General features: G+C 43.0%; 1 protein-coding gene across 2 annotated transcripts in view; it reads left to right on the top strand.

Annotated features, from left to right (window-relative positions):
* LOC120557709 (plexin-A1-like) overlaps positions 1 to 10,515 on the top strand; it is a 207,587-nt gene that overhangs the window by 102,466 nt on the left and 94,606 nt on the right. For both annotated transcript variants that reach the window (XM_039798261.1, XM_039798260.1), the window contains exon 6: positions 10,394 to 10,494. In XM_039798261.1, coding sequence (XP_039654195.1) covers positions 10,394 to 10,494 — 101 coding nt within the window. The remainder of the gene's footprint in view (positions 1 to 10,393; positions 10,495 to 10,515) is intronic.

Genomic DNA, 10,515 nt, shown 5'->3' with positions numbered 1-10,515 from the left:
CTCGTTAGCAAACACATTAGCACAGACTGACATCAGCGCACATAATAAGCAGCTGGTTGTATCAATCAAGACTGACATTTTAGTGAACTGGATACAGCTAATCAGTCAGTTCTAAGTAGCTCAAAGATTTATTTTCCATAATTTATCAAACTCTGGCTGACTATAGAACTCCCGGAGTTAACAAGTGCATTATGCGGCGTTTAAACATCAGCCAGGCTGACACTTAGTTTCATCACTCCGATTGTACGTGTAGCACGCAGGAAATGTGATTTTGTTAGAAATGCTTGAACAGATTTAGAAGAGGAGGATTCCCCAGTTTTTTATTATGTATTTTCTTCGGTTTCATTCAGTTACTGATCCCACTAAGCGTCCGACCTGTTCATTTAGATTTATGAGCACAGCTCCAGCTTCATCTTTTTCTTGACAGTGTTAAAGCTTGAATGAGTATCTGTGTGTCTCACACACACACACACACACACACACACACACACACACACACACACACACACACACACACACACACACACACACACACACACACACACACACACACACACACACACACGTTGAGCAAGGAGGTGGTCATTGTTATGTAAATGTTAATAGACCTGGTGCAGCGAGGCGTAGAAAGGAGTACAGTGACTAGAAGGGAAAAGTGCTGGTGCAGGTGGCACTCAATTACAAGAGTTCAAACCATTATAGCACCTTCCTCAGCACAGGACCGAGCACATACACATACATATACATATACATATACACTGCTTTAGTCCCCACATACCACGGGGTCCACGCTATAATAGTGTTACCCAAGGGTAGGGTTGTTGAATGCTGTTACTTACTGATCAGCTGGCTCACTCTCTGCTGCATGATTTAAAACTAGCCTGCTGTGGTAATTTGACACATAGATGCACTAATGTCTTGTTGCACAGGCACTGTACTTTAATCCACTCTCTTTCTCTCTCATACATGACCACACGTACACACACACACACACACACACACACACACACACACACACACACACACACAAAGGGAGATCAAGCGACTCATCAACTTGGGGCCCGTTGGTGAAGAGAAGTTGAATGTGGCGCTGACACTTTCACCACATTGCACACACAGGCGCGCAAACACACATGCCTACTTCGTCGCACACTAGCATTCTACGCATATGCTAGCAATCGGTCTTCCACTCTCTCTCTCTCATACATGACCACGTGACCACACACACACACACACACACACACACACACACACAACATACACAATAATGTTACTCATACATTAGTGCACACTCAACATGTATGTAGATGTCCACATTTATAGAGCCCCTGTCCTTTTTTGTAACGGCAAATGTCTGTACTCCGACATTGGCTGTGTGTATAAAAACAGTCAAATTTGCAAGAGTAGTGAGGAAAATGAACTGGTTAATTGAAAAGAATCTGCAGATGAATCAATAATAAGAACAATTGTTAATTGCAGCCCTACTCCCCTCCTTTCTGTGACATGATGAAAGAAGAGAAAGAAAACAAATGAGTCAAGAGATGCTCATTCCTTCTAACAGTGGCAGATATGTGAGGAGACTGACCAAGATCCCATCATTAGCCAGAGAGGGATGGTTTCCAACTTCACTTTTCTCTCTTTTTCTCTTAATTGCGTTTCCTGCCCTTTTCTCTCACTTCCCTCTTTCCAGTCGTATCCTTCTCTCTTGTGGTTTTTCCCTTAAAAAAAAAGAGAGTATGTACTCGATTAGATGTGTGCGTGCCCCATCAGAAAAGTGGGCTCAGACACTTGTCTTTGGCGTGATGCTATCAGTCCTAATGGAAGTCTAGCTGTCACTAGATAGCTCTGTCTTTCTCTCATCTCACTCTGTTTTACTCCGCTGTCTTTTCCCAAAGGATGGCGTGATAGAGCAGACTGATAGGGTTAGAAAAGAGGGTGAGATGGATAGGGAGGTTAATGGTTCCCTCTCCCTCCATCTCCCCCTCCTCCCCGTTCTTCTCAATCACTATCAATCGGCTGTGCAATCGGTCCTCCTGTTGCTTGACAGTGATTGGGGCGGGAAGATGTGGTCTTGACTGATTGTCATTGGATGAGGCCAATCAAAAGCCGGCATGGCCCGCAGAGCCTCTCCAAGTGGCACGCCGCTGTATTCGGTTCTGTGCCTTAACCACCTGTCACACTTGGAAGAACAGTGAAGTGTCGCTCACGTGTGACCGCACAGGGAGTTGTTTTGAATTTAAATCAATACATTTTAAAAGTCAAATTTCTTTTCAAATTCATGCACGGCAGGCATCGTCAGACTCCGTTATGAAGTATCGAATGGGGAAACGCGAAAAAGAACGAAAAGATACTTCCAGTCACTGTTGGAAATCACAAAAATAAAGAACATGATACTGATAAATACAGTTGGAAAGACATTTACATAAATAATAAAAAAAAAATGTCATATATTTTATAAAAACAAATTTCAGTGAATCTATTTGTCTATAAAAATGTGGAGAAAAAGAAAAAAAGATAAACATCTATCACGAGTTTCCTCAACCCAAGGTGACTTCTTCAGAGTGCTTGCTTTGTTCAGTCTAAAACCTACAGAGATTTAGCTTGGCAGCAAATGCTCACATTTGAGAAGCTGAAAGAGGCAAATGTTGCCATTTTTGCTAGATAAATGATTTAAGCGAAATCAATCCATTATCAAATTTGCTGAAGATTAAAGGGGCATGGAGATCAGTTTACTCGCCATAAGGAGTGCTACTCAGCCTGCGTGTGAGGTCTTCTTTGGCTTTTATTTTCTAGACTTTGTCAAAAATGGAGAAAAAAAATAACCCTAATGATGTGATAAGGCATGTCTTTACTCGGGCTCGGAGACTAACATTTTCTTATGGAAAGGCTTTGTTCCAAACTAGAAGCATGAAGCTCAAAATAGTTTGGCATTTACCAGGCAAGGAGAGTCTAATGAAAGATGCCGTTTAGTTGCGTTATGGGAAATGTAGGATCCAGCATGTTTAAAGTTTGATCCATAATAGAGACTAAAGAGAGTCAGGACATCTCTTCCTCTGCTGCATCACCTTTGAACAATCTGCAGTACTAGGTTGTTGCACTTACCCCTTTAATTTTCTGCCTTATTGATTACTTGACTAATAATAATCATAACGCCCAAGTCAAGTATCTGTCTCTTACAGAAATCATGGTTGTCTGTCTTAGTTTATAAAGTATTTTCTTCCTTCAGTTAATTTTTTTCTTCTCAACCTTGCAGAGCAGGCGCCCATATATAAAGGTTTACGCCTTGACGCAGCAGCCGCGGGTTCGACTCCGCCCTGCGGCCCTTTGCTGCATGTCATTCCCCCTCTCTCTCCCCTTTCACGTCTTCAGCTGTCCTATATAAACAAAGGCCTAAAATGCCCAAAAAGAATCTTAAAAAAAAAAGAAAAAGTGCATTGATTTGTCTCAATCAATTCTCTCTTATTTGCAATTTTAATATTTCAAAAGCTCCTGTTAATCGTCCTGGCAGTAATTTTGAATGACAACATACATATTGGCACAAAGTCAGTCGGACAAATTGTGTTTATTCTGCTCAGTTCTTTGCCAGCTTTCAACAATCCCTATCTATCGAAACAACTACCAGCCATGACTTCCACACAGCGACTCCTGTGAGAGCAAATAAAGAAAAGCAGCATTTGTCCTCTTTTTTTTTTTTTTTCTTTCTTTCTTTCTCTCCTCTGTTTCTCTCTGTATGTGGATATGGTGGTGGGTCGCCTGGCAGTGCTAATGGAAATGCCAGCTGTGTAGCACCTCACTCCTCACCAAGTCCATTTACTAAAGTGACAGAGTCATTTACCAGACCGCCGGCCTCTCCCATCCTCACTTAATTAGACGACCCCTAGGCCTGTCTACCTTAGCTGGTCACATTTACCTCTTTCTCTCTCTCTCTCTCTCTCTCTACAGTGTCTTTGTTCCAATTCTTTATTTTCTGCAGTTTTTCAATCTCTGTCTCGTCCTTTGTCTCTGTCTCAGTTTTCCTCTTTTGCGCTCTTATTCCACTTTCTCTCTCTTCTCTCTTTCTGTTAGTCTCTCTCTCACAAGAGGGCCAGAGTATTATGGACAGATTGCTACACAAAGAGTGAGAAAGTGTATTGACCTATAGTTTGCTATTAGCTCTCTTTAGAAGAGTTAATGGGAATGTCCATGTGATGAGTGATCACATATTTATTTCTCAAAGTTGTTGTTTTTTTACTCATTCTAGGTTATCTCTTTATTTTGTTTGTGTAGCCAGTCCTAATTGTTGCAGTTGTTTCATACAAACTTTTTTATTCTTTCTACTTTTGTAGGAAAAAGTGACAAATTCTTTTGACTTTTCTTGAGGTTATTTTTGCAGATGGTATTACTTCAGCACTTAATACACAATTATCAGTATTCAACATTATGAAGGACAAGGAAATCTATCATGTTACTTTTTTTAGAGGTTGTGTGTGTGTGTGTGTGTGTGTGTGTGTGTGTTGTGTGTGTGTGTTGTGTGTACTGTATATATGTTGTCATAGCAGTCTCCAAGGAGAAGTGAATTTGAATTGTCAACTTAAATGGCGTTGAACTCACGATATGTGCATACACAAAGGACAAATCAATAAGCTGTTTGATCAGCCTCTTGTATTCACTGGCATGGAGTATAGAAGAAGAGATCAGTATTTCAGAAGAGGAAAAACAATGGAGCAAATGAATAATTGAGCCCAGTGCAGAAGAAAGAGGATAAAAAGATAAATTAAAGAGGCAAAAGAGAAGGAGAGCTGATCGGAAGAGAAATGGCAGACAAAACGCAATATAAGAGAGATAAAGATGCTGAGAAAGGCAGGGAGGACAGTGGGCGCAAAAACATTCTGCAGGGAGCGAGTTTTGAGAGCGAAAGCAAGAGATTACAGCTATCACAGTGGGCACTATTTTCTTCTGCTGTGACACATAAAGACCTAATTCACTAAAACAGGTCAGCAGCAAACAATTTAAGTTGACCACAATGGCCAGATCTGTCAATAACGTCTCTGCAGTGTAACAGCGATTTAGTATTAGGGCACAATTCAGCAAATTGAACGTGACAGCAGATGATTTTTCGATGGAGCACAATGATGTGATTGCTTTTCCTCACTTTTTTCCTCACAATTTGTCCTACTACACAACCTTTGCGCATCCTCCCTCTCTTCACCCGTCCTTCAGCACCTCTCCTACTTTTCGGTGCCAGACTCTCTCCGAGTCTTGTTTGCTTTGCTGCTTATCTCCAATCAGTCAACACTTCGAGCTCCTAGCCAGTCATTGATCTCCTAAGCCCCTTACAATCCAGTCAATGCACACATGCTAACCCAGCCTTTGATACAGCGCCTCCTGAGCAGGTATTCCAGCGCTGGGAGAACTGGCTCACTTACATGGACACCCTGTTGAGAGACATGTTTTTGCACTACGCCTTAGGGATCGCCGGACCACTACTCGGTAGAACTACCATTTCTAATGACCAATTGGGGGGTTGGGACAGTGTCATATCACTAATTCTTTCAGTGTCCTTTTTGTTTTATCTTTCTAACTGACATTAACTGTAGAGGTCCACTAAAACAAGCGCTAAAGTTAGCTAATGTCAGCTAACGGAGCTAACGTTAGGCTGTGACCGACAGAGAGAAACAGGCTTACATTATGTTTGGGAGCTCCAAGTGAAGAGTTTAAAGACTCTATTTGTCCATTGTTTATTTCTAAAGAAACACGACAATGTATAAAAGGCTCCATTACCTTGTATCTCACCACAAACCCTTCTAGCTAGCGTTGGCTAGCGGCTACTTAACGTTGACGTTAGCTAGCGCTAGCTGATACTAGCGATTTCTAGTCGTTGACATATTTTGGGCTTAATTTAATAAACATAACCTGTAGTAGTAAACAATCGTATGTGTATTGTTTTGATTACAATGTGCGGAATTACTTTACGTTGCCTATTTGTCTATTTATTTCTATTTCTCACTGTTAATCACCAGCGCCTGTACAGCATCAACAGGGGTCGCCATTGTTGTTTATGTATGTGAGACGTCAAAAACTGTAACTGGGAGTACAACTATCTGGTACGGGTTCACGAGTAGTAAGTTACGGGTTTGACTGCCGTTCCAGGGCACGTTCACGGGTAGAAGGTTGTGAAAACACGAGTTCCGGGTTTCCTGGAACGAAGTACACTCAGCCATCACCGGAAAAGTGCTTCTAATTCACTTCACTGGTCTCCGTCGAAGTCTAAGGCGTTGCTGTGTCCATTCTTTTACTCTCTATGTTTTCTGTGCTGGTCAGACAAGAACACTTGTAACGTTAGGCTTATATACTGCCCCTGTCAGGTGTGGAAGGATTGCATCCCCCAGTACCTATGGTACTGCTGAAAAATTAGTACTGTCACATTTTTTGAATTTTGGTACCAAAGTACCGGTTCTAGTGACATCCGTAGTAATGAGCTACAGTTGCACCCTAACAAACAAGTCCAGTTGTATCGGTCTTTTTATTTTCATTTCTCTGTGATAGTCAGTGTCATTCTGGGGCATTTAGTGGCTGTGCTGGTAGATATAGATTATTTTTTTTTCATGCACATGGGTGTTAACTGCCAGCACAGATTAGACCACAAGAAGATGATTGACGAATAATGCCGGTGTGGTTAATGTCAGTTTACTGCGAGGAGGCGATAGAGGAATGATGGAGGCATGCTGACAGGTTATAACCTCTCCTCATCTTCCTCATCCTCCTCCCCTTGCTGTCTGCTCATTCTGTCAGCTACTGGTTAAATCAAATTTTTTAGTTTAAATTGGACTTTTTTTCTGCTCAACCACAGCTAGTTAAGATTACAGAGTAAGGTTTGGGTAGAAGGAGAGGAGCAATAAAAAGAGCCACAAGTTTATGAGATTTTTCTCTGCAAACTGAAGTAACTTTTTACCCCAAATGCACACAGTTTTGTATGTATCTATGGAAAGCTGATTGTGTATGTGCGCTCTTTCCTTAAAGTGATGTCCTACACTTTGACCCTTGTGAACTTTGCAGTAAAACCAAATTTCACTGCCATTTGTTGCTGAGCTGCACAATTCAGTCAAAATTAGGTGTTAAGTGTTAAGCGCAAGAGGTTCCATGGTAGTTGTTCAAGGAGGCATGGGTGTTGCTAATTTATGATGCAGGGTCTCATGCAGAATCTGAAAATAACTGAAAATAAACTGTGATTTCTTCCCCTTGGCTCACAGACGGTGTAACCCGTAAAAGAGGCTGTCTTCTGGTAGACATCTCCGCTACGCCCCGCTCCTCTTCTCCTCTACTATAGACTCCCCCTGTGTTTGAATGTTAAAAAAAGAAGCCGCAACAAGGCTGATCCTTTTATGTCTGAAGATTTAACAATCAATGAAAAGCTGCGCTGAAAGCTTTACAGGTCCTTTGGGTTTTGGGGGTGACCGTCGCAAAGCCTGTTAGCTGGACGTTTAAAGGCAGGTGATAGCGCTCTGTAAAAACAGATTGGAGAGGAAAGGTGGAAAGTTTATAGCAGAAAAGAGATGTCATGGCGTTGCGATATGGTCGGGGTAGAGGGCTGACAACACGGGAAGAGAGAGCGAGGAAGGAGAATTGAGTTACAGCGGTGGATGCTATTGTAAATAAGGAGATGGCAAGAGAGAGGAGATGGGGGCCTTGGTTTATAAGGTCATTTAAAGGAGTAATGTGGCACACTGTCGGGAATTGGCTTTCATTAAAAGAGCCATCGAGAGAGACAGAAGGAGGGAGACAGCGAGGGAGTGTGTATATGTGGGTCTGTGGGTAAGCAGTATTCCCAACACACATGCAGGCACAGATTTTTTCGATCTACATGCGGTTATACAAGTGCATTCCCGGCTTCAGTAAAGCATTTTATATCCCCACTGGGAAAAACAACCATCATAGTCCCCTACCACATCAACAGCTGTATGCCACTCCCACTGAATAGAGCCCATAGTGTCTTTACTACTAATAGTACGGGAACAATTAGTTACAATAGTCCATATATCTATCGTTACACAGGGCAGTGATAAGGTTATGCTAGCTCACCAAGGACCTCTAGAGTTGGTATGATTTATGTGGACCGTTGTCCTTTATCACAGTCATGATGATTTATGGAGAAGAGAGGAATTGGTCTGCGTCCGTGATGATTTTGAGCAACAGGCCATTCTTGCTCCTTCTCTCCATTTTGTCTTTTTTTTGTTAAATCATAAACTATTTGAAAGACATCCTGTCCACTTATCCATTATCTGCACATTCATTCACACTCATTTTCCCCCTCTGTCATCCTCATATTATCTAAGACGCACCAATCCCTTGTTCCATCCTTCTTTCAGCTCTCCTTTCAGATGAAAACTAGACTCACACTCGTTCTGACAATGACACATAGCAGCCGTCTGACACCATATCCCATCTACTCAGCACAATGTCCTCAACGATTCTCCCAGTGTGTGTCTCCCATTACACCTCTCTTTTCCTCTATTCATCCATCCAGCCAGCGCTTTTAGTAGATGACCACCTCATTCTCTTCCCCCTCAGGTCCCCACCATTGCTCGTTTGCATCATTTCATCTGTCTTTCTCTCTCTGGGCGGCTAGCCAGCTAGAAAGCTACTGTACTGAAGTCTGTAGACTGAATGAATGGGATGCTTAGAGAAGGATGAATCTTGGAGAGAAGATTGTGGGGCAGATAAAGTAGCAGAAGGAGCATAGATAGTAATGGAAATAACCAAATGTATAGTGGGGAAAAGGAAATCTAGAAAAGAAAAAAAGGGGGATTGTTGGCACACAGTGTCAAGTGTTTTTGTCTGTCTGCCCATTGCTTGAGCAGTATTGCTATGTCGAAAAGCCCCGAGGCCGGTCTGATACAAGATATTTCAGAGCATAAATGAGTTCCACCATGTCATACCTATCTCATATCTGCGTTGTACTTAAAGCTCACAGAGGAATCCCGGCCTGAGTTTAATATTTCAGCGCTGCGTTCCTTTGTCCGCCTGGTTTCCGTCCTGCAGTGAACCAGCTTTATCTCCTACCTCAGGCCTCTGCTCTCTTTTTTTTCTTTTTCTTATTCCTCCATACATTTCTCTGTCACTCACCTCCCATCCCTACCCTCAGGCCCCACTGGGCCAGTCACTGCTTTAGTCCCCACATACCACTTGGACGGGGTCCACGCTATAATAGTGTTACCCAAGGGTAGGGTTGTTGAATGCTGTTACTTACTGATCAGCTGGCTCACTCTCTGCTGCATGATTTAAAACTAGCCTGCTGTGGTAATTTGATATATATATATATATATACACACACACACATACACACACACACACACACACACACACACACACAAAGGGAGATCAAGCGACTCATCAACTTGGGGCCCGTTGGTGAAGAGAAGTTGAATGTGGCGCTGACACTTTCACCACATGTGCACACACAGGCGCGCAAACACACATGCCTACTTCGTCGCACACTAGCATTCTACGCATATGCTAGCAATCTGTCTGTCACACAGTTAAACACACTCACATCTCTCGCGAATATCTTGAAATACACACACACTTTCAGACCCATTGGGGATATGTTGTGAACCATCTGTCATCACCTTTAGCAGGAGTGAGGGCTAACTTAAGCACTTGATTGTGTTTCTTAGGCAACATACTGTATGTAGCGTATTACCAAGCTCGTACATCCAGTCTGGCTGTGAATGACTGACAAACACACACCAAGTCTTGTCACATGGATGCACTAATGTCTTGTTGCACAGGCTCTGTACTTTAATCCACTCTCTCTCTCTCTCTCTCTCATACATGACCACACACACACACACACACACACACACACACACACACACACACACACACACACACACACACACACACACACACACACACACACACACACACACACACACACACTGGGGGTCTGTCCTTCTGCTCCTCTGCCTCCCATTGGTTTTTGAGGTCACCTGTCAATCACAGCACTGTTACCACAGCCACCTGTCAGGTATCCCAGCATGCATTGCGAAGCCTCTTCTGTACACGCTTCACTGGAGGCTGTCACACACCGCTGGACTGGAATCGCTCACCGGAACACACGCATGCACAAATATACGCACACTTCTCGCAGACTAGCTCTCTTTCAATCTCAGCAACACACACACACACACACACACACACACACACAGACACACACTCTGACCGTTGAATTGAATCAGTCTGATAAGCTGTCAAATGCTCATCTCCATCCAGCTGAATATTATGCTCATTTTACAAGTTTGATTACAACAAGGATACTAATTATTTCTTCATGTGTTCTCTCTCGCTCTCGCTCTCTCTCTCTCTCTCGCTCTCGCTCTCTCTCCCCACCCCACCCCACCCCACCCCACCCCAGGTGGTGAGAGTTCCAGTGGAAAGCTGTGAGCAGTACACCACTTGTGGGGAGTGTTTGGGCTCCAGAGACCCTCACTGTGGATGGTGTGTCCTCCACAATGTGTAAGTACCACACACACACAC

The sequence above is a fragment of the Perca fluviatilis genome, chromosome 4, assembly GCF_010015445.1.
Source record: "Perca fluviatilis chromosome 4, GENO_Pfluv_1.0, whole genome shotgun sequence".
Lineage (NCBI taxonomy): Eukaryota > Metazoa > Chordata > Actinopteri > Perciformes > Percidae > Perca > Perca fluviatilis.
Note: the sequence above shows the minus strand (reverse complement) of the source record. Positions and strands in the feature narration are given on the sequence as shown.